Source organism: Mastacembelus armatus, chromosome 15 (genome assembly GCF_900324485.2).
Source record: "Mastacembelus armatus chromosome 15, fMasArm1.2, whole genome shotgun sequence".
Lineage (NCBI taxonomy): Eukaryota > Metazoa > Chordata > Actinopteri > Synbranchiformes > Mastacembelidae > Mastacembelus > Mastacembelus armatus.
In genome coordinates, this window is record NC_046647.1 from 18,712,118 (window position 1) to 18,739,478 (window position 27,361).

The 27,361-nt window shown below is 42.1% G+C and overlaps 1 protein-coding gene across 4 annotated transcripts in view; it reads left to right on the forward strand.

The window, feature by feature from the left end:
- Positions 1–25,264, forward strand: part of ccdc88ab (coiled-coil domain containing 88Ab) — a 59,390-nt gene extending 34,126 nt beyond the window's left edge. The window contains exons 15-37 of one of the 4 annotated variants that reach the window (XM_026308865.1): positions 506–689; positions 788–918; positions 1,371–1,664; positions 2,039–2,221; positions 2,924–3,202; positions 3,337–3,461; positions 3,649–3,787; positions 4,694–4,870; positions 4,995–5,156; positions 6,114–6,391; positions 6,617–6,760; positions 6,918–7,104; positions 7,384–7,529; positions 7,682–7,774; positions 8,135–8,337; positions 8,598–8,645; positions 11,791–11,865; positions 13,442–13,678; positions 13,855–13,908; positions 17,641–17,921; positions 18,267–18,720; positions 23,384–23,487; positions 24,391–25,264. In XM_026308865.1, coding sequence (XP_026164650.1) covers positions 506–689; positions 788–918; positions 1,371–1,664; positions 2,039–2,221; positions 2,924–3,202; positions 3,337–3,461; positions 3,649–3,787; positions 4,694–4,870; positions 4,995–5,156; positions 6,114–6,391; positions 6,617–6,760; positions 6,918–7,104; positions 7,384–7,529; positions 7,682–7,774; positions 8,135–8,337; positions 8,598–8,645; positions 11,791–11,865; positions 13,442–13,678; positions 13,855–13,908; positions 17,641–17,921; positions 18,267–18,720; positions 23,384–23,439 — 3,930 coding nt within the window. In that variant the 3' untranslated portion in view covers positions 23,440–23,487; positions 24,391–25,264. Of the gene's footprint in view, positions 1–505; positions 690–787; positions 919–1,370; positions 1,665–2,038; positions 2,222–2,923; positions 3,203–3,336; positions 3,462–3,648; positions 3,788–4,693; positions 4,871–4,994; positions 5,157–6,113; positions 6,392–6,616; positions 6,761–6,917; positions 7,105–7,383; positions 7,530–7,681; positions 7,775–8,134; positions 8,338–8,597; positions 8,646–11,790; positions 11,866–13,441; positions 13,679–13,854; positions 13,909–17,640; positions 17,922–18,266; positions 20,278–23,383; positions 23,488–24,390 lie in introns of those variants that run through there. The other 3 variants (XM_026308861.2, XM_026308862.2, XM_026308864.2) reach the window with 3 other exon arrangements.
- The last annotated feature ends 2,097 nt before the right edge of the window (positions 25,265–27,361 follow it).

The following is a 27,361-nucleotide window of genomic DNA, read 5'->3' on the forward strand; positions in this document are numbered from 1 at the left end:
AGTTTAATTCTGTTTTGTATGCAAGCAGAGAAAACACAACAAGGAAATTACTGTGGGCAGTTCCTTCTAGTTGTATTATTACATTATGAAATGTAAGTTCCAAAATCCATAGCAGTCAAATGAGTTTTGTGTAGTTCATGTACACTGTTTTGCATTTCTGCATGTCATTAGTCAGTCTCGATGTCAGTGGAAATTCTGAGAATAAACAAAAATGTGATACAGAAATCTCAGCCTTCCCTTTCTAATCTTAAAATCAGACCTTTCTCCAGGACTGACTCATGTAACTAGTCGCTTTGTATCAGGCTGAAATTTTTGCCAGAAAACGCAGAATTCTGAAACATGAACAATATTTAATTGTATTTTTTTTTCATCAGTCCTAATGATCCACAAACAGAAGGTGTGAGACATGTGCTAGAGTAATGTGATGCCAATTTTATTATTATAAGTGTGCATGACTTACATTAAAAAATTCTTAGTCATTAAAACTGTGATGTCTGTTCTCCAGATGAAGGGTCTAGAGCAGGAGAATAAGCACCTGAGCCAGACTGTGTCATCTCTGCGTCAGCGCTGCCAGGTGGGCGCTGAGGCTCGAGTCAAAGATGTGGAGAAAGAGAATCGTATTCTCCATGAGTCTATCTGTGAGACAACCGCCAAACTCAATAAGATGGAGTTTGAAAGGAAACATCTACGTGAGTGACCTATTTTTAGGGTTTAACGCGTTTGTTCATTTTGAATTGAGAGGATGAATAGTTTGGTTGTTTGTAAGAGTGTATGTATTTTTATGCAGGTAAGGAGCTGGAGGTGATGAAAGAGAAAGGTGAGAGAGCCGAGGAGCTGGAGATTCAGATGCAGAGGCTGGAAAGGGACAATGAAAGCCTGCAGAAGAAAGTTGCCAGTCTTGGAATCACCTGTGAAAAGGTCCTTGTGCAGTTTTTGTCTGCTCTGTATTTTGAGATGACAGACCTTATGCATTTGAGTTTTTTTTTTTTTATTCCTTATAGGCTGTGATCTCTGCTAGATTTTCTGCATCAAATGTATTGAAACTTTAGTCCCACTTTGATATGTGGTCTTTTGCCTCTTACATCATGCACTCATTGTATTGTTCTTGCAGCTTTTGTATAGAAAGTAGTTTGGAGAAAATTTGTTTATTTGTTTATAATATCATTATACTGACACAATATTAAATATGTATTTAAGGTTCAGAGATGTCCTCTTAAAAACATTTTAAATGTATAATAATGCATTTGAATGTGTGACAGCAACATAAAGTAAAGTTTTAGGGTGCGCTTACACAACACCATCAGCACCAGCGTGGTGTCAAACATGAATGCTTTACTTCCCCTCTTCATCCATCATTTGTCTGTGTGTAGGTGTCTTCTTTGGAGAGGGAAAACACAGAGCTGGAAGCAGAGGGTCGTCGTCTGAAAAAGAAGCTGGATGCTCTGAAAAACATGGCCTTCCAACTGGAGGCTCTGGAAAAGGAGAACTCTCAGCTGGAGCAAGAGAACCTGGAGCTTCGGCGCTCTGCTGAGAACCTCCGATCAGCAGGAGCAAAAGCTGCTCAACTGGAAGCTGAGAACAGGGAGCTGGAGAGCGAGAGGAGCCAGCTGAAGCGCAACTTAGAACTGCTGAAAGCCTCATCCAAGAAGACAGAGAGATTAGAGGTAAGACTTCAGGACTGCCAGTTGTATGACAAGTGCTGTTATGACTGGAGAGCAGTGAGAACCAGCTACAATGCAGCCAGAAGCTGACAAGAAGCTTTCTTGGTGAAATAATAAGCAGACTGCTGCTAGTTACAGTTCATATTCAGTAATGATGCTTGGTTTTGAGTTACCTGATCCTTAACAGAGCCTTTTGGTGTCATACAGAAAAGATGTAGAGTTAAAGGTACCTTACAATGTTACATTTTAAAATGTATTATCACCAAAGAATATTATTTTTAGGTAAGTTACAGGGGATCTGGTATAATGGGATCAGGGAGTCAGAAAACTAGTTCATGGCTACTTTTAATATCGCAATCTGGCTATTCCTTTCCCAGGTGAGTTACCAGGGCCTAGATACAGAGAATCAGCGCTTGCAGAAGGCTTTAGAGAACAGCAGCAAGAAGATCCAGCAGTTGGAGGCAGAGCTGCAAGAGGTTGAGACTGAGAATCAAACCCTCCAACGTAACCTGGAGGAGCTCAAGATCTCCAGCAAACGTCTGGAGCAGCTGGAGCAGGAGGTAGGTTAAGAAATAAGTCTCATACATGTGATTGCAGTAATCACATGCTGAAAACTAAAAAATTTAATCCTGAAAATACAGCCTATTTATTTAATCAGTTTTTAAAACTTAGACCCATTTTTCCTTTGACGTCTACTTTGCACTAGATCAGCCACAGCATGCAATGAGATAGTTGTAGGTGTTTTATTGATGCCACTTCAGTGAGTGGACTGATCCTGCCTGGCAGAATGGGGTCAGTTAGATTGGCCTAAAAACTGTAGTTTAGGTAGACTGATGGTAGTGTTTGTATCTTATGTGCAAACATAAATCAGTAGAAATTTGTTATTTGGCACTTATGCAGCACTGCCAATCTTTTTTCATTATGGTAAAATTATTGTATGTTTGCCAGCAGAGTTGGATTATCTCAGATTATTTGTCAAAATAGATTTTTTGCCATATGACTTAATCTGTGTCCACTTTTAGCCAAACATGTATTTTCAAAGCATTTAGTGTAAAAGTAATTCTTCCCCCATCGGGAAAATTCTGATTGTCAGAAGCTCTTATATTCACTTTACACAGAAATGTTACTATATACAGTAGTGTGTGTGTGTGTGTGTGTGTGTGTGTGTGTGTGTGTGTGTGTGTGTGTGTGTGTGTGTGTGTGTTATACACACACGCAACAGTTAATGTTAAAAGGACTAATTACATTCTGTTAACCCCCAGAACAAGACTCTGGAGCAGGAAAGCTCCCAACTGGAGAAAGACAAGAAGCTGCTGGAGAAGGAGAACAAGCGGCTGAGGCAGCAGGCCGAGATCCGTGACGCTAAATTAGAGGACAGTAACCAGAGGATTTCCGCATTGGAGAAAGAGAATCGGACCATGGGCAAGGAGATGATCTTCTTCAGGGACTCCTGCACACGAGTCAAAGACCTGGAGAGAGAAAACAAGGAGCTGGTCAAACAGGCCAGCATTGATAAGAAAACCCTGATCACACTCAGGGAGGTAAGCAGAGTACTTTGTGTCAGACATCTGAAATAATTTGATTACCCCAAAACTAAAATTGTATGATTGTGTTAGTGTATGTTATTGGAATGGTTTTTAAATTACTGTTTAAAGTGATTTTTGTGTGTGTTTAGGAACTTGTGAGTGAGAAGCTACAGACTCAACAGATGAATAATGATTTAGAGAAACTGACCCATGAGTTGGAGAAAATTGGACTGAACAAGGAAAGGCTGCTGCATGATGAGAGCTCAGATGACAGGTATCGACTCTTTGTAGTTGCTGTAGTCTTAATTAATCTGAGGCATTTCTGAGCCAGTGTCTCCTCCACCTACTACGCTCAGTTGGCTTTGCTATTCTGTGGTCAATGTTAACAGATTGCAAATGCGAGATCACACTCAAGACACACTTACACACACACACAGATATAACTGAACCTTTATGCTTAGGTTTAAGCTCCTGGAAACCAAACTGGAGTCGACTCTGAAATCATCTCTGGAGATAAAAGAGGAGAAGATCGCTGCTCTAGAAGCCAGGCTGCAAGAGTCCTCCAACCTTAACCAGCAACTTCGCCAGGAGCTCAAGACAGTAAGCCCATATTCACACAGGCTTCAGCTGCACAAAAAACTCAGCCCATCTCCTTCATTTTAATAGGGAAAGTGCACTGGTAAATTGAAAACAAACACCACGTGGAGGCTCTGCCTAAATGATACAGTATTGTCAAGACAACAGTTTGGACTACTTTGCTATGTTTTGGCATCTAAAAAACTTTAAATGAATAAATCCATTCCTCCAGATGGAATTCCCAAGTCATATTTCCTTGTCACAATTGTACATGAAACAGCATAACCACCAGTGCAGCTCTCTGCCTAATGTAGGTTAAATGTCTTTCTGAATTCAGCTTTACTAATGGATTTAGAGCTCCATACTTATCTAATCTAAACATGCATAAAAATGTAGTATTTTGACAGTGTGAAAAGGTGACCAGCACTGCTACTGTATAGAAACAGACAGTACAGACGCCAAAACACCTATTTGCCAGCCCATTTACTTGAGGACATGTTCCAAAATCTTTCCCCTGCAGCCTAAAACACTTACGGCTCCGATATATTGTTTATTCACCCTCTTCCACTTCTATCGCCAGTTTATCCATTTATGAGATAGCAGGAGTCTGCTGAAACAGGTGGAGCAGATGAAGGTGGTTGTGTTTTGAACTTGTTCACACAAATCCTATTCCAAAACCTTAAACTTTGAGTGGAAACATTCAACATTGTCTTGAATTTCCTCTGGGAAACTGTAATGGAGCCTATCTGCTGTTATGTTAGTGCTACTGCAATGTCATAGCTCACAGTAGTCTGCTGTTTTCAGTTGTACAGTTTCAATCATACGTGGAGCAGTATTTTAAACTTGATATTTGTGGTATGTTGGAGTATTTTAATGTACTCAAGGAGCAGCAAATGTTACACTACATTATTTCACTCTTTCTCTCTCCAGGTGAAGAAAAACTATGAAGCGCTGCGTCAGAGAGAGGAGGAGGAGAAGATGGTGCAGAGCTCACCCCCTAGAGGAGAAGGGGACCCTCATTCTGTCAGGAAATGGGAAAAGGAGAGCCATGAAGCCACCAGGGAATTGCTGAAAGTGAAAGACAGACTCATTGAGGTGGAGCGGAATGTAAGTTACCTTAATGTCAGGAATTTAAGATACCTTAAGTGAATTTTCCTTTACGAAGGCTGAAAGTTTGAAATGTGCACTTTTCTGTCTGATATCCTGTTGTATGTGTGCATTTTTTTCCCAGAATGCCACACTGCAGGCTGAGAAGGCAGCCTTGAGAAGCCAGCTCAAGCAACTGGAAACTCAAAGCTCTAACCTTCAGGCTCAAATAGTTGCCGTGCAGAGACAGACCGCCTCTTTACAGGAGAACAATACGACACTACAGACGCAGAACGCCAAGCTGCAGGTAATCCTCTAGGCATCGTCCACTGTATACAGTGTTACATTCGATATAAAGAGTTAAGCTATTAGTGTAGTAGTTTTGTCATTTTCATTTATATACCCCATAATCACAGTTTTGCATCAGATGAGTCAAATGTATTTAAAATGTTTATGAAAAAAAATTCAAAAATATATATTATGTTTGTATCTTACTGAAAACAAGGTACATATACAACAAACTTGTATTAGTGCAGAAAAGATATAATTACACTAGGGTTATCATAATATCTAAGTAAGGATAAATTGCTTTCTGAAATATTGTATGACACTATAATGCAGTTGTATGTGTGCAATTCTTATAAATTTTGTTAAAACAAAATGCAGTGCTCTGCAGCCTTAGTCTTTATAGCACTTTGTTTGTACAGTTGCCTTGCCAGGCTGCTTAGCTCCCTGCTGTGGATTTAGACTTGTACTCCCTGTTTGGCAACAATTCAAACCCTGCTTAAGTGCAACAGGATTTACACTGACCATCCAGTAGCTTCAAGCTGTTTCAGTGGGTGTGTGTGTAAAGTTGGTTGTTTGTATGTGAGAGCACATGTAAAGGTGTGTGTGCCAGAGGTAAAAAAACTGTTCCTGAAAGTCTATCTGGACTGGGCGTGGGGGTGCGTTTCTGTGTGTGTCTTGATTGTGAATATGGACTAAACGGGAGAGGGATTTTAGACTTGCAAATTACTGTGACCACAAAGGAAACATGAAAAGAAACAGTTTTTCTGCTGGTGTTTTGTGTTTTCCAGCAAAGGCAGGGCACAAACAGAGCAACAACACAATTCCCCCATGTACAACCAAACAATAATAACCTCTGCTGATTATATTTATTGTGGTTTGATACTTGCTTTGAGGAGCTCAGTGTTCTATTCATTGTTTGCAATCATATTCCCTCCTCATTTTTTATTATGTTCATCTCCTCAATCCTTTCATATAGGTGGAGAACTCTACCCTGAGCTCACAGAGTGCTGCCCTCATGGCCCAAAATGCCCAGCTGCAAAGCCAGCAGAGCAGTGTAGAAGCTGAACGTGAGGGAGCGCTGAAAGAGAAAGAGGAGCTGAGGGCCACCTACGAGCTTCTGCTCCGTGATCACGAGAAACTGGCAGCGCTCCACGAGAGGCAGGCGGCTGAATATGAAGCCCTAATTGGAAAACACGGTGGCCTGAAGAGCTCGCACAAGAGCCTGGAACAGCAGCACAGGGACTTGGAAGACAAGTGAGATGGGGCTTTGGAGCTGACGTCTAATTATACTTCAGGCCTCACTTCTAACTTTATACACTTTTTTGCTCTTCTCTGTACTTTTTCCTGTGAGCAATATTAAACAATCATAAAAGCAACCAGGCAGAGTAAATAGTGGAAACTGTAGTTCTGCTGGGATAATAAATAGCATCTGCTGTATATTCCTCCGTGTTGAACTAAAATCTTTTTTGTGCAACTCAGGTATAAGCAGCTCCTGCAGAGGAAAGGGGAGCTTGAGGAGCTGGAGAAAAATCTAAAGGAGCAGCAGGACAAAATGGCCGTGGAGAACCAAATGCATCAAGCCACAGCTGACCAGTGCAAACTGCTCAAAGAGGAAAACGATAGGTCAGATTAACTGCTATCAACACTATCAAACATTAAGCAAAGTAAAATGACATAACCTCTTAAATTTAAGTATTTTTCTTTAATTACACCATATATTTCTTAAAATTGACATGTAAATGTATCAACATATTGAGGAGTCCCTCTGCTCTTTCTTCAGACTGAATACTACCTATCGTCACCTGCTCAAAGACAACGAGACTCTCCAAATGGACCATAAAAATATGAAAAGCCAGTTAAACAGTGCCAAGCTGGAGCAGACCAAGTTGGAGGCTGAATTCTCCAAACTGAAGGAGCAGTACCAACAGCTGGATATCACCTCTACTAAGCTCACCAATCAGTGTGAGGTGAGAAGAGACATGTCTCTTGTTTTGGGACTTTCCCTTTATGTGTTGTACAGCCAGCTGTTTTTGGTGATTTGGCCCTGTTTTTTTTGTAGAGACAAGGTCTTAAGCCAGCTGTATTGTGGATGGTTTACCCCTTTAATGTATCATATTCAGAGTTGAACCAGGTTTATAGCATCTCTTTAATGTGTGTGTGTGTGTGTGTGTGTGTGTGTGTGTGTGTGTGTGTGTGTGTGTGTGTGTGTGTGTGTGTGTGTGTGTGTGTGTGTGTGCGCGCGCCAGTTGTTGAGCCAGTTGAAAGGAAACCTGGAGGAGGAGAATCGTCACCTGTTGGACCAGATCCAGACGCTGATGCTACAGAATCGTACGCTGCTGGAGCAGACAATGGAGAGCAAGGACCTGTTCCACGTAGAGCAAAGACAATATATGTAAATACCTCATAATATAATTTCTTTAAAATGAACAGAAAACCTATTTTCTAAATTGGTCCCTGTTTGCAGTTATTTTAATAGTCCATTAAAATGTATGGTAATGGATCTTCAAAACAAATTGGATACATTTACATTTGCATTGTATGCAGAGACAAGCTGAATGAGCTGAGGAGACAGAAGGAGAAGCTGGAGGAGAAAATTATGGACCAGTATAAATTCTATGACCCCTCCCCTCCACGCAGGTAAACATCTAGTTACATGGAGTAGTGGCTCCTGGCTCCTTCAGGAGTAGTGAGTACATGAGTAAAGTGCGAAGATTAAAGTCATTTTGTGCAAGATAACCAGGCCATGAGTGGGATAACAGTGGTGAATAAGAGTGACTCAAACAGGTCAGTGTATCATAGAAAACCATCATGTAACAAATACTCTTTGCTTGTTGACTTCAGGTTGAGCTTTTAACAGAGGCTGAAATGCAGCCTTAAAGTAGAATACTCACATTAAATGCATCAGTTAAGGTACCTCGGACATGTAAATTCTTTTTGTTCTGGGTTTTTTTTTTTTTTGGTTTCTGTGTCTCACTCTTTCTCGTCTCTTCTCTGCAGGCGTGGCAACTGGATCACTCTAAAGATGAAGAAGCTGATCAAGCCAAAGAGCCGGGACAGGATGCGTTCTCTCACACTGACTCCTTCCCGTTCAGAGTCTGGGGATGGTTTCCTGACCTTTCCACAGGACAATCAAGACAGCTCGTCTATAGGCTCTGGCTCCAACTCGCTAGATGACACTCTCACACACAAGAGGAGCACCAGTGAGTACGAAGGAAATAATGAACAGGATGTAAACCCAAGATTCAAAATCAGCATAGTTACATTTTCTGACATGAATAAAAGAACTTGCAGCTGCCATTTGAGCTAAACACATAATCATACACTCATCTTCCTATATATTTAAAAATCACCCTTCTACTTGGTGTGTGTGTGTGTGTGTGTGTGTGTGAGTGCTTAAATTCCTCCCTTAATTGTTACTCTGCTTCTTTATCTCTCTCTCTCTCTCTCTCTCTCTGCAAAGGGAGGAGAGGGCAGCAGTCCCATGCCCAAGGGCAGGGTTCCACCAATGGTATGCCGTGGATGGGGAGGGTGGGCGGGGTGTTTGACCCGACTGTCACTCTCAGGGCATGTTTTCGTGAGTCCATTGTCCATGTCACTCAGCTGACCTAGAGGTTGCAGTTGAGCTGCACAGCACCAAAATGTTGACTCTTGTGCACAAACCTCATTCAGGAACCAGATACATTTTCTGTGTTTGAACAACACATGGAGAGCTTGATTTCTGTATGTCAATGGCTACTCAAGGAGAGAGCTTGATTTCTGTATGTCCATGGCTATTGAAGGATAGAGCTTGATTTCTGTATGTCCATGGCTATTGAAGGATAGAGCTTGATTTCTGTATGTCCATGGCTATTGAAGGATAGAGCTTGATTTCTGTATGTCAGTGGCTACTGAAGGAGAGAGCTTGATTTCTGTATGTCAGTGGCTACTGAAGGAGAGAGCTTGATTTCTGTATGTCAGTGGCTACTGAAGGAGAGAGCTTGATTTCTGTATGTCAGTGGCTACTGAAGGAGAGAGCTTGATTTCTGTATGTCAGTGGCTACTGAGGGAGAGAGCTTGATTTCTGTATGTCAGTGGCTACTGAAGGAGAGAGCTTGATTTCTGTATGTCCATGGCTACTGAAGGAGAGAGCTTGATTTCTGTATGTCAGTGGCTACTGAGGGAGAGAGCTTGATTTCTGTATGTCAGTGGCTATTCAAGGAGAGAGCTTGATTTCTGTATGTCCATGACTATTCAAGGAGAGAGCTTGATTTCTGTACGTCAGTGGCTACTGAAGGAGAGAGCTTGGTTTCTGTATGTCAGTGGCTACTGAAGGAGAGAGCTTGATTTCTGTATGTCAGTGGCTACTGAAGGAGAGAGCTTGATTTCTGTATGTCAGTGGCTACTGAAGGAGAGAGCTTGATTTCTGTATGTCCATGGCTATTGAAGGATAGAGCTTGATTTCTGTATGTCCATGGCTATTGAAGGATAGAGCTTGATTTCTGTATGTCCATGGCTATTGAAGGATAGAGCTTGGTTTCTGTATGTCAGTGGCTACTGAAGGAGAGAGCTTGATTTCTGTATGTCAGTGGCTACTGAAGGAGAGAGCTTGATTTCTGTATGTCCATGGCTATTCAAGGAGAGAGCTTGATTTCTGTACGTCAGTGGCTACTGAAGGAGAGAGCTTGATTTCTGTATGTCCATGGCTATTGAAGGATAGAGCTTGATTTCTGTATGTCCATGGCTATTCAAGGAGAGAGCTTGATTTCTGTACGTCAGTGGCTACTGAAGGAGAGAGCTTGATTTCTGTATGTCAGTGGCTACTGAAGGAGAGAGCTTGATTTCTGTATGTCAGTGGCTACTGAAGGAGAGAGCTTGATTTCTGTATGTCCATGGCTATTCAAGGAGAGAGCTTGATTTCTGTATGTCCATGGCTATTGAAGGATAGAGCTTGATTTCTGTACGTCAGTGGCTACTGAAGGAGAGAGCTTGATTTCTGTATGTCAGTGGCTACTGAAGGAGAGAGCTTGATTTCTGTATGTCAGTGGCTACTGAAGGAGAGAGCTTGATTTCTGTATGTCAGTGGCTACTGAAGGAGAGAGCTTGATTTCTGTATGTCAGTGGCTACTGAAGGAGAGAGCTTGATTTCTGTATGTCAGTGGCTACTGAAGGAGAGAGCTTGAGTTCAGTATGTCAGTGGCTACTGAAGGAGAGAGCTTGTTTTCTGTATGTCCATGGCTATTGAAGGATAGAGCTTGATTTCTGTATGTTAGTATGCTACTGCTATGCTACTGAAGAGTTGGAGAGCAACTATAAAGTGCCCATGTTCTTTTTTTATGCAAAGCTGAGGTAACTGGCTTTAGTGAACAGATATGGGAATGGTATTAATATTCTCATCTTACTCGGTACCAAAAAACTTTTTTTTTTTTTGAAACTGTCCTTTAAGGCACCTGTTTTTAACTTGTCAGTTATTATAATATGAATTTCACTTTGGTAATAATGGTGCAAGTAGTAAAGACTGAAAAACACTGAGTATATTTTTGAACTAAGTGCTGTTCACACTTAACTTCTCCCACAACAGGTTTCAGGCTGGTTAGCTCTGTTATAATTATGTCAGCCTGCTGATCTGTGCAGTTCAACTGTAAATGAGCAAGATATGCCCTCTAACATAGCATCATAGCTATTAAAAGGTGCAATGCTTTGTGGCTCACTTTCTCTCAGTGCAAGATGTGTCAGAACCCATGCTGGTCATTCACTTGTACTTATTTTAATTATACATACAAGTGGGTTTAATTCTTCAACTAAACCAAATGATTGTATAAAGTATTGTGGAAAATCAAGAAGGTAGTCAGTACAATGAAGACAAATGGGAGATCACAGAAATATAAGGATATAAAGCCCTTATTAAAGTACATGTAACCTGTAACACTATAAGAAAAAACAAGCATTAAGCTTGTAGTAAAATGTACATTACAATAAGTGTACCTAAGACAATAATAGTTAGTAGCTATTTTTTCTGATTCTTATAAATGTGCATAATAGAAACACTACAGTTCTCCCTAATGTCGTTAACTTGCCCTTTTGTCTTTTTCACCCTCCTGATTGCACCCTTTAATACTCTCCGTCGTCTTTGTCTCATTTAGTTGTGGTAATGTGCTGACACTTGTGTTATGTAATGTATGTAATGCTTAACAAGTAACGTAGAACACTCATGCTAATTAACATGAGAGAGGGTGTGTGTGTGTGTGTGTGTGTGTGTGTGTGTGTGTGTGTGTGTGTGTGTGTGTGTGTGTGTGTGTGTGTGTGTATTTGCATAATCTGTTTACATTGTCTTTTCATAGTGTGTTTTTGTATGAAAGTCTGCCCTTAAAAGTATTACTGAGGTTTTAAATAAATCTGTGGAAGTTTCAGTTGATCCAAAAGGCACCATATTTTATTTAAAAGTCAGAAACATGCATTCTTAAAATAATATTGCTCTTTATAATTAATTATAGGTTATATATTGTAGTGTGTATTGCTCTCTGTTATCCAGGGAATCAGCCCTCTCTGGTCACTCCCCTGGTTGTTTGTGAAAACATTAACCACATCCCTCTGTTCTACCTTCCTTTTTCTTTTGTGTTCTTTTCCTCCACCTCCCTCGGTCTCTCCCTTGTCTGTCTCTGGCTGTGCTCTGACAGCTATAAAGTTGCCTTTCATGAGGAACAGATCCAAGGACAAAGACAAGGCCAAGGCCATCTACCGGCGCTCTATGTGTAAGACCTCAATTAGCCGCCACACTAGCCTTCCTCCGCCTCCTCTTCCTGTCATCGTAACACTAGGAGAAACAAAGAAGGAGCAGTCACTGATGTCAGGGTGACCACAGTGTGGGGGTGTGACAGTTTCAAGTTTCACTCACAGCTAATAAACCTACTTAAAAATGTAGTCAGTTATTTGAGATTATGGTACCTTACCTGGAAAGACTGAGTATTTCATAGATGATGTGACATATTTCTGCACAAAATTTACCAAATATTCAAGTTTGAATGTTACTGCTTGATGACCAAATTCCTCTGTTGCCCTTGCCGACATCAGTGATTCATCCTAATATTTTTTTCCCTAGTAACCCTAACTTCTCACCTCAAGCTGCCTCCATTCCCTCCTCTGGAGTAGCTACTCATCTTTTTTCATTTTTCACCAGTGTAGTGTCACTGTGTTCTCCCTTTTAGCTGATGTATAAATGGCACCAACTTCAGTTACTGTATTAAAGCACAGATGTATAAATGAAAATAACAAAAAAATCTGGGTCTAACCTCACTAAAACCATATTACAAAAACTTATGTAACAGTAGGGTTTTTCTGTTTCTATAGATGTGTAATGCAGTGTGATTTAATTTCTTTTAATTCTGAATGTCATCTAGTAGAGCTTTCAGTTCGATTGTGGGAATCCCTATGAAGTGGGCAACGTATTGGGCAGCTTTATCATGTGCTATGCGTTTCATTTTGCTTGTGTATACTGAATGAAAGAGTTTTTGTGTGTGTGTGGAGAGTTTACAGGGTTTGCCTTTCAAGCATCTGTGGTGTGTTTGTTCCCACCTTTAATTACAGCATGACTAAGAAAAACATCTGATCTGATCACTGCTGCTCACACTCACCATGGAGGACATGAAATGGAGCCTTTAGCTGTTTCTCATTATCTCTCTGACACTCTCTTTTCCTCTGTCAGCATGCTGCATTTCAGATCTTATTTTGCTGACATGGACTTGCCTCACTCTATGTATGGCTCTAATCTGTTATGTACAGTGCTGCTGTTGCTACTGCTGCTTGAAGCGGCTCTGCATGCTTCATGATTATATACCACCACATAAACACAGTAAACAAAGTGCATGAAGAATGTGGGTCTTTGGGTGATGTTATCACCTGTCTAAAAGAGGACCTGGCTAAATCTGAGTTAAGGATGAAAAACAATGAAGCTGCTGCTGTTGTGCACTTTCGATAATGTTTTAATCTTTTTCTTTTTTCTGGTGCTGGTTGCCTGCATGTGCCTTGAATTTAAAAGGCTATATTTGATTTTGTTTGTTTGTTTAATGAGAGGACTTGATAATTTTGATCAAGACCTCAACAACAATGCTGACTTTCTGCAGTCATTCCATGCTAACTTTAGGAGCTATGCCTTGTCCTTTGTGATTATTGATACCATGTTAAGGCACTGTTGGTAAGTTATAAAACTGTAGTTTTCATCTGAACCATGTTGCATCCTCAAATCACTAAGTCTCACTAATGAGATGTAAGGAAATATACAATTTTATGATGTTCCTTTCCTCGTTTCCATCCATCCATGTGTCCCATCAGCCATGAATGACTTGCTGCAGACCATGGCAGTGGCCGGGGGTCCTGGGACTCAGTGGGCAGGCAGCACAGAGAACCTAGATGGAGCTGAGACTGGAGACGGTAGCATGACTGGCAGCAAGAGGCGCGGTGGGCAGCGCATGAAGGAACTTGCCTTATCCACTAATGCCATCGACAGTGCTACCCTCTCCCTGCCCTCTGCAGGTCACAGCAGGGCCAAGCACCAGCTTCAGGTCAAAGGTCAGGGTGCAAGTTTTGTTTGTATGAGTTTAGAAAAAAAATGGGCATGTTGAAATTCTGACGTTTTTTTTTTTTTTGGGTGAGAATCTGTATATAAGCACTGCTGTAAACATCCATATTTAGTAGTCACAATGACAAAAGCAGCTGTATCATCAACCTCTTCTGTCTCTCGACAGACAATGCATCCTGTGAGGATGTTGCCGGCTCCCTAGATGACCCTAGGAGTCAAGGTAAGGACTTGATATCAAGCGGATAGCGTGTCAGTTAAAGGAAAAGGCTCATATTTGTATTTAACTCAAACATGGAATGAGTAAAGACTAAATAGCTCCAAGGGTCATTTCCTCAGCATTCCCATTGCTAATCTTTTGGCAGCCTTCCTGCCCTTCGATTAAGCTTAATCTTCAGTTGGAATAGCAGTTTTAGTAAAGTGTGTGAGAAAAAGATCAGCAGCAGCCAGTGAATCTGGAGCTGAATCTATTCCAGACTTCAGAATGTTATCCAGGACAGTTAATCTGCAGCTATGCAGCTATTCATCAGTTCCATGCTGCTGTGATGTTGATGACCCTTTTTTTTTTTTTAAAACACCACCACCACCAAACTACAGATATATTTACAGCACTTAGGGTATGTCCTCACCCTATATCTTTTTTGTAACCCTTTGTACATTTCTTCAGTAGTTTAAATGTAAAATCTGTAATCTGTAGTTTCAAATGATCATTAAACTCATCCTGTAGGACACTTTACATTAGTGCTTTACATTAATGCTTAAGCTGGATTCTTCTCAGCTGATGGTTTCCCAGAATGCACTTACAAAATTGTGTATGCTGTTTTAAGACCCATTTCCGCAATGTTGCCGCAGTGGGTAGAGGAAACATCCACTCTCACTCAGACACCGGATGTTACTTACAATGCATCAGTCATAAGGTCACCTTCCAGAGATTTTATGTGTAAAGTCATTAATGGTAGGTTGATATGTGTTATGTTTCCCAGCAGCTTTTATGGCTGCCATAATATTTTTCCCATTTTGTTTTGTGTTTCACTTTATTTTAAAACCATTAAGACATATTAAACTTTGTGTTTTGCGCAGTGGGCAGCAGTAATGAGTAGTGTCATATGCCTTTTAATCTTTGTCCTATCAGGCCTGCAGGTGTATAGTTTGGCTCTGTGTCCTTCCCCTGTTGAGCTGAGTGTTCTGTGCAGAGTGCCCTGTAGCATCTGTAGTAAGTGACAGCTACTTGGCACTTTCACTGCGGGCCACAAATAATGGGCTGGTTTCCTAGACATAGTAAAAACCTTGATACTGATCAGTAATGTAAAGGTTAATTTTAAATTCCAATGTGGTGTCACCCTTGTCCTGAAAATGAGTTGAGATAATTTCACGGTCCCTGGTTTCCAGCTGAGACTGTTCCTATCATAAGATGAAGCAAGGTCACATTCTCATCACTCCTTTTCAATTCCTTTTCCTCCTTCTCACTTTGTTCTTCTCCTTATACTCACATATATACAGTATAATCTGGGCCTCCCATTTCTGCATTTTTACTTCTTTGCTAATTCACTGAGCAGCCTCTGCTAGTCCGTATGATCTTTATCAGTTTTCCTAAGGTGCACTGGTCCTTGGATTTAGCACCCTGCCACTGGTTTCTTTGTTTACTGACTGGACATATTGTGGCTCCAACCTGCCACTGAGCAACCCTCCCTGTCCCTCTGCCTGGCATGTGCCATCTGCTGCCCCAGCAGGAGGCAATCTGTCAGACTCTTAGCATGCACTTACATTTTACTCTTTGTGCTACTCTGTGTTGGTAAATGTGCATATATATCCTAACTGTGCACATATGTGTGTGTGTCTTCCCTCTTGTTCCTTAACCAGCTTCCAGACCCTCCAGTCTCCATAGCCACAGGACCATCAGTACTTATAGTAACAATAACTCCCACCTCACTTCTCCTTTGGAGGGCAAAGGTATGACCCTCCCTCCCTAATCCTACATTTCCTCTCTCAACGAATGACTTTTGCCTTCCTGTTTTTCTCCTTTCATCATTTTCTTTAGTGCCTTTACCTGTCTGAGTCCTTCTATAAAAAGAATTAGTAAAGTCCATTGGTCCTGATTTAAAGGTGAAGTGTATCTCATTTAATAATAATAATAATAATAATACATTTTATTTCATGGCGCCTTTCAAAGTCTCAAGGTCACCTTACAGATAGAAAAGGAAGCATACAGCATGATATACATAGAGTGCATTAAAACAACAGTAACAAGAATACATAAACGGCGGGAGAGAATGTAAAGGCAAAAGGGTGGATTATCTAGGAAGTGGGCGAAGTACAGTAAAAGTAAATTGAAATACAGAAACCCAGATGACAGAACAACAAATATGAAACAGTATGAGACAATATGAAATAGGCAGAGGGTGGTAGGACATCACGGGCTGCTTTGAGAAGTTAAGAGAGTTAGGTGGAAAACGCTATACGGAACAGATATGTTTTGAGTGATGATTTAAAAGTTGATAGGTCCGGAGACGACCGGATGCGATGAGGGAGAATGTTCCAAAGGCGGGGCGCAGTGTGGCTGAAGGATCTAGCGCCCATGGTGGCCAGGCGCGCTGTAGGGGTGCAGAGGAGAGTGGAACTGGAGGAGCGGAGAGGACGAGGCGGAGAATAGATATGAAGTAGTTCAGTGATGTATGGTGGGGCAATAGAGTGGAGGGCTTTGTAGGTGAGAAGGAGGATTTTATAGTTTATACGGAAGGACACAGGGAGCCAGTGAAGTTGTTTAAGGACAGGGGTGATATGATGTGAGGATGGAGTTCTGGTGATGATTCGGGCAGCAGAGTTCTGGACAAGTTGAAGTTTGCGAAGTGATTTGAGAGGTAGACCAGTGAGGAGTGAGTTACAGTAATCCAAACGAGAGGTGACAAAGGCGTTAATGAGTATTGCCGTGCTATCGGTGGTGAGTGAGGAACGGATGCGGTTTATGTTACGGAGATGGGAGTAGGCCGACCGGGTAGTGGTATTGATATGCTGAGTGAAGGAGAGAGTACCGTCTAGGATGACACCCAGGCTTTTAACTTGGGGGGAGGGGAGGACAGTATTGTTGTCAATTTGAATGGAGAAGGTGCTGGTTTTAGAAAGGGTGGATCTGGTGCCCACGAGGAGAATTTCAGTTTTGTCAGGGTTGAGTTTCAAAAAGTTATGGGTGAACCAGGATTTGATATTATGTAAGCAGGTAAGGAGGGAGGGAGGGGGGAGGGTAGAAGATGGAGCAGCAGAGAGGTAGAGCTGGGTGTCGTCTGCATAACAGTGGAAATTGATGTTATGTTGCCTAAGGATATTTCCGAGAGGAAGGAGATAAATAATAAAGAGGAGGGGCCCCAGGACAGAGCCCTGAGGCACGCCACAAGTGACAGTAGAGGGCTGGGAGTGGAAGTTCTGGAGATGGACGGACTGGGTGCGGTCAGATAGGTAGGAGGTGAACCATGAGAGGACCGAGCCGGCTATGCCGATGGAAGCAAGGCGATGGAGGAGAATATTGTGTGAGATGGTGTCAAAAGCTGCAGTTAGGTCAAGGAGGATGAGGATGGAGACAAGGCCAGAGTCTGCGGCTACTAGGAGGTCGTTGGTGATTTTGACCAGGGCAGTTTCAGTGCTGTGAAGTTGGCGGAAACCAGATTGAAAGTGTTCGTATAGGCTATTGGCGGAAAGGTGGGTATGGACCTGGTGGTGAACAACTTTTTCCAGGATTTTGGAGAGGAACGGGAGATTGGAGATAGGGCGGAAGTTGTTAATTTAATTATTTAGTCTCCTTTTTCTCACATTGAAGATTTATTTAGCAAATTTAAATGGGATAGGTGACATAATGACTGTAGGCAGCAGTTTGATCAAAACTAATGGAGTTTGTTACGCTGAATGATATTGTTAAAAAAAAAAAAAGATTATTTTCCTCATGATCTGTCTTACCCTCCCACAGGCACAATGAATGGCAGCCTCAGCAGGCCTCACAGTGAGAGCAGTGGAGAGTTCAGTCTGAGTTTAGATCAGGAGGTGTGGTCCAGCAGTGGCAGCAGCCCTGTCCAGCAGCCCACCTCCTCACGCTCCTCACACCAGAGCCCCTTGCAGCTACGCAGGTCCCTGGATCCGTCCACCACCACAGGCAGCACCAGCCAGAACCATTTCAGGAAGATGGGGTCCCCAGGCAACGAGGTGCTCTCCCTGCAGCAGTTCCTGGATGAGGGTATTGATCCTGCAGAGGTGAGCCCTATAACTCTGTAAATAATGGAGGTGTTACTCTATGTTGCTGTTAAGTGTTGTTTGAAACATACAGAGGTTTTATGGAAACCTAAGTGCCATATTTTCTCCTGCTGGTTTGCACTTATGAGGAATCAGTGAGGGGCTGCAACAAATAAGTATTTTTGTAACTTTCAGATATATATATATTTTTTTTTTTTTTTTTTTGGTAAATTGGGAGCTTGTGGAACCAGAGGCTGTTTGGCAAAAAACGTTCTGAATCTAAGGGATTAATCAACTAATTTTTACATTCCATGCAGAACGGATTGTATGTTTCTGATGCCAGGTTGTTTGTTCTGTCTTCTGTAGTCTGGCAGTCAGGAGAACCTCACTGTAGACTCTCCTCGTCTCTCTACTTCTTCTGAGCATGTGCAGAAAGAACGCACTTCGACAAAGGGCCGGGGCATATTACGCTCATCCAGTGGGAAAGCTGCACCATCCAGCTCTGACCGCCCACCGAGATCCTCCGGACAAGCGGGGCGCCCGTCCCTGCGGAAGGCAGAGAGCACCCGTGTGAAGGGCTCTGTCCCAGTCCGCTCCAGCCTGTCCTCGCAGGGAAAAGCCACGTCCGTCTCCGAACGCCTGGACTCTGCTTCATCTACACTGCCTCGGGCCAGCAGTGTTATCTCCACAGCGGAAGGCACCACACGGCGTACCAGCATCCATGACCTGCTCTCCAAGGACAACCGGCAGCCCGTATCAGTCGACTCTTCTCCTCCCGTCTCTTCCACCAAGGCTGGGGTACGCTCTCAGCCTACACCCAGTGAGTACCACCCCAACAGCACCAACCTAAAGGAAGCCCTTACCACCATCGTCCCCCTGCCCAAGTCACTCAGCTTACCTTCTCATAGCTTGGAGGACCCTGACCTCTCCACTCTTGAGTCTTTTCTTGGCCCATCCTTCACTGTAGAATCTGTGTTCATGGACTCCATCTTTAGTGAGTCAGATGCCAAAAACGTCCCTTTCCTGTCTCTAAACCCCACCCTTGTCAGCAACATCAGTGGGCCACCAGTCACAAATAAAACACACCCTCCTCCAATCCCAAACCTCCTTTCCACCCAAGCCCAGAGCCATCGCAACCAATCAAATGGCCAGATGAAATCCAGCTCAGCTGGTCTGAAAGTATATAATGAGAGCAGTGATCCAAACCATGTGAATAATTCGGACCAATCACTGAGCCCAGATGACAACCAGTCTCTGTGGTATGAGTATGGGTGTGTGTGAGTGACAGGCTCTTACTTGCTGATTCTTTACTAGACTGGATTGGAAGGATGGAAAAATGCCAAGTTCTCTTCCTTTGCATGTATTATCAGAGCAGTCTTTATCTGTGTGTATTGGTTTGTCTTCTGTTTGCCATGGTGTTGATTGGTGATTCCCTGTTTTTGTTTTTTTTTGTTTCACCTCCTGTTCTGATTTTTTTTTTTTTCTGCTCTCTGGGGTGGGGACTTTGATTTTCTTCCATCCCTCAGCCTTATCACCTTATTTTCACATCAAATCCGTTGACACTATGGATGACACCTTGCCATTATCTGTTCTAGTGGTCTGCTAGAAATTTGGAGATTTTTCTGAATTGAGTTTACATGATACTGATACACAAGTGCTGAAGTGAATCTGTCACTAGGATCCAGAAAAAGCAGCAGGGCTTCTTAATGTCAGAAATAGCTGGCTCTGTTAGAGAGCAAAGCATTGTGGGACAGATTTCTTCAAATTAAAGTCACTGAATGTGTCAGATAATAGATTGACTTCCCATTTTTCTGTTTATTATGGTGTTTTTAATGTATGGGTGAAAAGGGTGGGGCAGTAATACAGTATTACAGTATCCAGGGGTATTGAAAATGTGGTATTCTTGTGTTACTGTCATGAAAACAAAATCTGATTATATTAAATGTCTAAAGTGTATGATGTCCAGCAGCAGCACCAGTAGCATACAGTAGCAGCACAGTGCCAAGCATCACAGTGCATCAAATCAGTGTTTGGCTGGTCTGGAGCTGCTCCTGGTTGTTTGCATGTGTGTGTCTTCACATTGAGCCAGCTGCTGCTGGATGGTAGGCTGCTTATAGGAAAGAGCTGAATCGCTGAATGCACAAAAGTAAACTCTCATCTAACATTGCACACACAACATGCTGTCACATGACATCAGTGTTAAAAAAATGAATTACAAAGCCATGAAGAATTTAGATTTATTTCTAACACTCATTTTATTTGATTATATTCCTGAAAATATTTTATATACAAGAAATGTTTTTATTGGACCTATTCTGGACTTAATGTAGGTCACTGTTGAGCTTTGTATGGGGGGCAACTGTAGTACCTGGAGAAAACCCCCACAGGCATGGAAAAAACATGCAAACCCCACACAAGAAAAGCCCCAGGGATTTGAACCCAGAACCAGAACTCCTATTACTGTTTTCATAATAAAGGCAGATTAGTTCTTATTACATTAGAAAATGGAAACGACTCTTTTTGACTAGGTAGAATTTGCAGGTCCTTTTGGAAAAAAACCAAGCTCGGTCAGGGCAGGTCTTATCATCAGCATCAGTGGGTCTGATGGCAGTTGTCTTGTTACTGGCAATTGGCAAACAATCAGTGTTTGTATTGTCATCCCTGAAACCAGCAGTGGAAGTACCAGCGTCTCTGAATCCATCATAAATATTAGTTGCCACTGAAGGTCTGGCTGAATTTTCCTGCCTGGTATGTCAGTGTCATAATGTCCATCATCACTTGAACTCTCGGTGTCTGCACCACCAGAAGTGTCAGTGACTGCCTCTTCTCCAGCAGAATTATCTTTTACATGGGAACTAGCAGTGGATTACTCTCTCTGTAAGTCAGCCTTGAGGCCTGACTCTCAGGAGCCACCTTCATCTTCTCAATCAGCTTCTGTGATAAATGACTGATGCAGGTGAGAAACAGTCATGAGCAGAGGAGCTGCTTTCTATCTACCATCATCTACCAGATGAACCAATGTTACAAATCTGTGTTTTAAGGTTTAACTTGAAGCTGTTGCCCTTGCAGGAGCCAAATGTAGACTGCATTTTAGGAGACTTACAAATGCCATTATATCTTCATACTCAAGATGATCCTGTTTTCCTGGGCAACTCTCTACCATATGCTCCAACGTCTTGGCAAAGTTACAAAAAAAAAAAAACTCAGTGAAAACTTTTGGCTTGCATCCTGGTACACCTGTGGTGTCTTTAGTCTCCATCTTCAAGTTGCAGGAGTCCTGTCCCCTGCTTGAAATGCTTCCAGGTGTAAATGGCAGCATGCAGACCCTGAAGGTGTAACACAGCTGTCATCCATTGATAGTCACAGTTAAAAGGGCACAGATGACGTCCAAACTACATGAATCCCATGATGCATCTGATTCCCCATATATCAACAGCTTGAATGGCTGGTCCTTGTGATCGATAAGCATTACGTTGTCAGGTTTCAAGCCCATGTGCAGTATGCCAACATCCTTTAGGGCTTGAGTCACGGGACAGGTTTCATTAAGACCGGGATCCTCCTTCTCCCCCCTCAGGTCCAGCATTTTGAAAGGCAGACAACAGAGGCCATGACTTTATTTTTTTTGTCAGGTCCGGAGCGCTGACTGCCTCAAGCACCTTCACGTCGCTTTGAATGGCGCAACTTTGTCTTCCCTCTTGTAATTTAGGGACCAAGCCCTCTCTCTCCTGATCTTCATTACCAGGCACCAAGTGGAATTGCTGAAGATATTTCACAGTCCTGTACCAAAACTCTCACTTTGGGTCGGCCCACTATCACAAGCCGATGCCGCGCAAAGCTGTTTGGGCGGGCCCTTTAAAAATGATCCAGCACTATGCCGATCAATTCCGCTAACAGTTAGATACAGCAGGAATGTGTTGCCCCTTGAGGCACCTAGAATCCACATTTGACCTGTATTTATAATATATCTGCATTTAATAAATCAGTCTGAAATCAGAGCTGCTAACATTAGCTAACGTTTCCTTCCACCAGGGCTGAGCAGCGTTTATCACGATCCAGGCCAAAGCCTCAATTTTCTAAAAAGAAACAGTTAAAACGATAAAAGATATGGTGGTAAGGCGTGAAAATATTGTCCTCACTGCTTTTTCTCATCGTGAGAACCTGCAACGTGACCATCTCTGTCCATTGTGTCCTCTGGTTTGATTATGATGGCATTAAAGTTTCCTAACTTGAATCGTATCTCCTTAGTACACATACACACACACACACACACACACACACACAAATACATAGGTAAAATGAATGAATAATCCAGTGATATAACCACAGCCTAAATCAGGTCCTTGTAATTTATTGTGAAAATAACATTAAATATTGGATTAAATTAGATGATGGACGCATGTTGTATGTTTGATAGTTTCATTTTCGTCCCACCACCATCACTGGTTCCACTGGTGTCACCAGTAATCACAGAAAATGAACTGTCAGCAAATATAAAATCTAAACTTTTTTTTTTTTAAACTGGTGTCACTGTGGGTCCACCTGTCCAGGCTGTGTGTTGCACATACAGTAGCAGACCAGTGACAAACATTAAAAGCATTAAATCAGTGTCAGGTCAGTCTGGAGCTGCTCCTGGTCGTTTGCATGTTGTAGGCAAATGGTTATACTAGATGCTGGAAGAACTGGATACTGCCCAACCCTGTGGGAGAGTGTTTTTTTTATTTATTTTTTTATTTTTTCCCACTGCTTTTAACTCATTTGCATTATCCACTAAACTGCATGGCTCTGTTCTGAAACATTTTGATTACTGTGATCAAAATGATCAAATGCTTCTTTATTTTTTATTTATGCTGCGTATTGTTTGTTTTTGTATTTTGGACACATTTTCTGTATTTTCTTTTCATATGTGTTAACTGGAGCAAATGAGTTTTGACCTGTTGGCTTCTTGGGATGGAGACAAAATGATGAAGCTTCATTCACTAAATGATGTTAGGAATGGATCTAGTTGGTGAAGTGAAAGTTGACAGTGGTGGGGATATGGTTACATGACCAGAGTGTTGAATATTTTATTTTAAGGCAGTCTTCGACAGTTATTAACACAGGAAGTCAAAAGAGTATGTTGAGAATAGTTTTAAGCGTTCAGGTTGTTTTGTGAATGATGCCGACATCATTTTTGTTTTCTGGAAACTTTTCTTTGTTCATCCTGATGCACGCCAGCTTGAGAATGGGTAATATTTGATAATGTGTTCTAGACTGGCAGATCTTGTACAGATTGTTATAATCAACGACGAGCACTGCTTATTGTACCAATACTAGTGGAACTGTCTGCATCTAGATACTTATTTATTTCTGCTGTTGTACTCTGTAGATGTTGAAGTTGCTTTATTGTATTTATCTTGATCGACGGTATACGCAGGTATAAAGTAAATTATGATGCTCATCTCACTGTCTCCAGATGTAACATAAACATTGCCTTTGTCCTACAGATGTGGAGGGCAGAAAGTCTAAAAGCAGGAGCGGGGAGCCGCAGCAAAGCTGCTGAACCCTGCCCCCCACCCTCGTCTGTCTGCTACCATGCTGTGAGCGTGTGGTGAGTGAGCGTTGCTCGAGCGGGAGAAATAGGGAGTGGGGCGGTGGAGGGGAGGGATCGGTCTCGTCTCCATGGGAACCCCAAAACATGGTGTAACAGATGTCTTCCATCCTGCTGTGCATTTGCTTCCCCTGCTTCTCTAAGCTGTTACCCCAAAGCTTCCCCTCACTGTCCCTGTGGTGCCAAACGCCTGTTCACAGAGCCTGACGGGACCCTGGGCTGAATGGCATATGGCCCGCTTCACCATGTTGCTCTGCCCGTTTGTCTCCAAATCCCTCAACACAAGGAGTCTACTATATCCCTCCTCTGTGATGTGTCTTGTGGTGTTGGTTCAGGTGACCCTGAGTGTTTATTGCTGGAGAAAAAAGTTGTCCAGTTGTTTATTGTACGTGCATGACCTTGGTGTCACCCTGAAATCCTTCCCCCCTTCTCCTTCACTCAAGCAGTGCATGTAGATCCAGGCTGGCTGCTGTGTCCTTTGTATCGCTGACCATCTTTACAAATCCAGTTTCTGACTTTTAACCTTTTCTCTGTTTCGACTTTGTCTTCATTTGTGTTTTGTTTTTTGTCACATTGGCTTCTTTATTTTTCTAACCTGTCTCCTTTCTTTTCTTACTCTTTCCACTCCTCTTTGCCTGGGACTCAGACAGAAAACTGGCCTTGGAATTGTGTGTCTGAAGCCTTGTAGAGTTAACCTGCTGAGACTGTCTGCAGTGAGGAAAGATTGTATTTCCCAGTTTCCCTTTTCTTCCCTTATTTTTAAACCCAGAACACTTCAGTAGAGAAAAGTGGCGTTCTTCTCTGTTTGGTTTTTCTTCCTTGAATCAAGGAAACAACAGAAAATTCCTAGAAAATGTGGTGACAGTTTTTTTTTTTTTTTTTTTTTTTTTTTTTTCTCTGAAGACTGCTGTGGCAGCTCACACTGCCATGTGTCCTCCAGTGTGACAGGCTGCTAGATGTGCACTAGTCTCTGTGGACTAAGATTAAAGTGCCAATGTTCACACATCAGCCAAATGGCGATCTTAAACCTGACTGGTGACTACACTTTGGATCTTCTGTGCATCTTTAAAGTCAGCTGGACCTTCTGCCCGGTGCCATGACCATACAAATGAAACGACAGCATGCACAAGCAAAGACGTCAAACCATTTTCAAAGCATGTCAGCACAAACATTTCCCACTCAACCTGCTATCACACTGAAGACTCACTGTCTGCATGGAGCAATCAATCAACCAATCACCCAACTTCCTTTGTCCAATCAGAGAGGAGGACAGTATTTAGTTGGGATATTGCCTGGATCCCAAAAGGGCTTGGACAGGAGGCCATGACAGCTATGTGATTGGTGTTTGTTGCCTGCCAATCATGAGCGAAGGTTGTATGATCTGAGAGGGCGAGAGACTGATCATGGGAGCGTTCAGGTCATCTATATGACAGTCAGCAGCAACGGCTCAGCACGATGTCCACCACACACTGAGCCAAACTTCACCTTTGCTTAAATCATGTATCAGTGAGCAGCTCACACTAATTCATCTCATTTATCACTTTCCATCCTGCTCTGAAAAAGAAAATAAGACAATTAAAGCACACTTAGAATTCTTTAACATATTACTACAGTTTTGTATCTACTTTCTGAAATGTAGGTGACCTGTAACCTGCCCAGTGTACAGGATTTCTGTAGCTGTGATGTTGAACATGGTGGTGATGATGAGACCCAGTGTTTTCCTCCTTTTCCACTTTTACATAAACCCATTTGATGTAATTAAAATTTATCGAGACTACTGTGTGTTTTTGTGTTTTATGCTGAGCTCTTCCAGAATATACAGACCCATAATATTGAACTGTGCTACTGCTTCAGTGTTAACGTAGGGTTTACCTGCAGGAAAGTCATTTAATTTTTTTCAGTTTTGCTCTTAATGGAGTTCTTTGTTGAGAAGTGCAGGACATGTAAAGCAGAAGATTTTCTATAAAAAAGCTGAATCAATCAACCATTGCACCAAATGCTACATATTTTTGTACCATTTTATTTTAGATACAGCTGGAAGTCAGACGCTGCTCATTTCAGCAGCAGCTTGTCGTTCTGTTGTTGGTCCTCATTTTTAAAACCAGTTGTTGCAAGTTACTTCACAGATTATATTTATATTTTTTAAACAGGCAAGCACTAAATGAAACCACCCACTGGTCTATAAAATAGTTAGAATAACAATGGGAATTCTGTTGATTCCTAACTGCAGCTTTGAATACAAGACTTTAGCTGTTGGAGTATTTTCACATCCTGCTCTTGTTTGTATTGCTGGTTTTGTGTTAGGCCTGTATGGACAGGTGTTTATATTTTGTCCACACTGTTGATGTCCCTAAGGTAGACAGTGTAACGTGAGGCGTTTCAGATATTCTGGCCCTCTCATTGGACGTCTGTGTCAGAAAATAGGACGATTAGAAAATGTCTGCTGCAGACCCACAGATACTCTGCTGTTCCTCTTGGCTAAAGCTTACGCCTACATTACCCACAATGCAACCTGAGCACGGACAGTTTGAAGAGATTCGGGTGACAAACTCAAACAGTCGAGGACCAGCTGCAGATCTCAGGTAAGAAAATGTCTATCAGTTTAAATGTCAATCCAAAACCTCAGGTATTCACTTTTAAACCTGCAGCCACAAAAACGTCAAACCAAAATGTTTTCCCATGTGATCCTCAGGGGGACATGCGCAGACAGGTGGAAAGTCTGCAGGCGGCTTCCTGCACACAGGTGTTCTCACTAACTGGTTGATTATGTCCCAGTCACAGACGCTGTCAGGCCGGACTCCAATTCGCTCCCCCCTCGCTGCTGTTACACCTGTTCGGACGGAAAACTGATGGATGGATTGACTCTGTTGGGGGACGCTTCATATTTGTTGTTGGAAAATCTATCAAGCGACCTCATCGAGACGAAAACAAGCGCAGATGACGACGAGTCCTGTCGTTCCACCAGATTTCTGTCACCAAAATGTTCCTGGACGAAACGCACAACAGCGACAAATGACGCGTGTCCTGCTCCTGCCCCGTGGTCCGTCAGGACGGAGGAGTCGCTGAGCAGAGGTATGACCACACTCATGTCTCCACTGCTCCACCGGAGCTGAGCGCATGTCTTGTTTTTCTCTTGCTGTCCCTTCCTTCTCTCATGGTCAGACATTTAGTCTTTAAAGCATTTCAAACACTTCGGGTTTTTACTCTGCTGCGTTTCAGAGACAGGAACTGTATTTTTACACCGCTGTATTAATCTGACAGGAATAAATTAGATTTGACCTGAACATATTTGGACAGACAGGTACTATAGCATTTGCTTCCATCACTGACATTGCATTAGGAAGCGATTTAAGCTCAGGAGGAATAGACTGTGTTTATATGGGCCTGATTATTGTGCTGACAATATTTTCATAGGGCCTCTGCTTTGCTTCTGCTGCTTTTCAAAAATGTCATTTGTGCAGGTTAGTTTGGTCTTTGGCTCCCTCCAGCGGTGACTGTCGGTGCTACAGTTAGGACAGATAACGGTATTTAGATAAAAGTGATGGCAGATATTAGTGTGTGATTGGAGAAGAGCTTTCCTGTCAAAGTAACATATATTTAAAAAGAGCAAATTATTTTTCTTCTGTATTTAAAAAGAACAAATATGTAGAAAATGTATGCAAAATCAACAAAATGAAGTTGACTGCATTTAACCTAAATTCTTTTTAAATCTGTAAACAAAACCTTCAACAGCTCATATAGACCCACAAATACAGCAGAGAATCAGTTTTTTGTGCTCATAAAGTAGGTGCAAAAAAAAAAACAAATGTATGTTTTTAAGAAGTAATGAGAAAGACAGATACTGAAATGCTATTTTTATTAAATCATTTTTCAT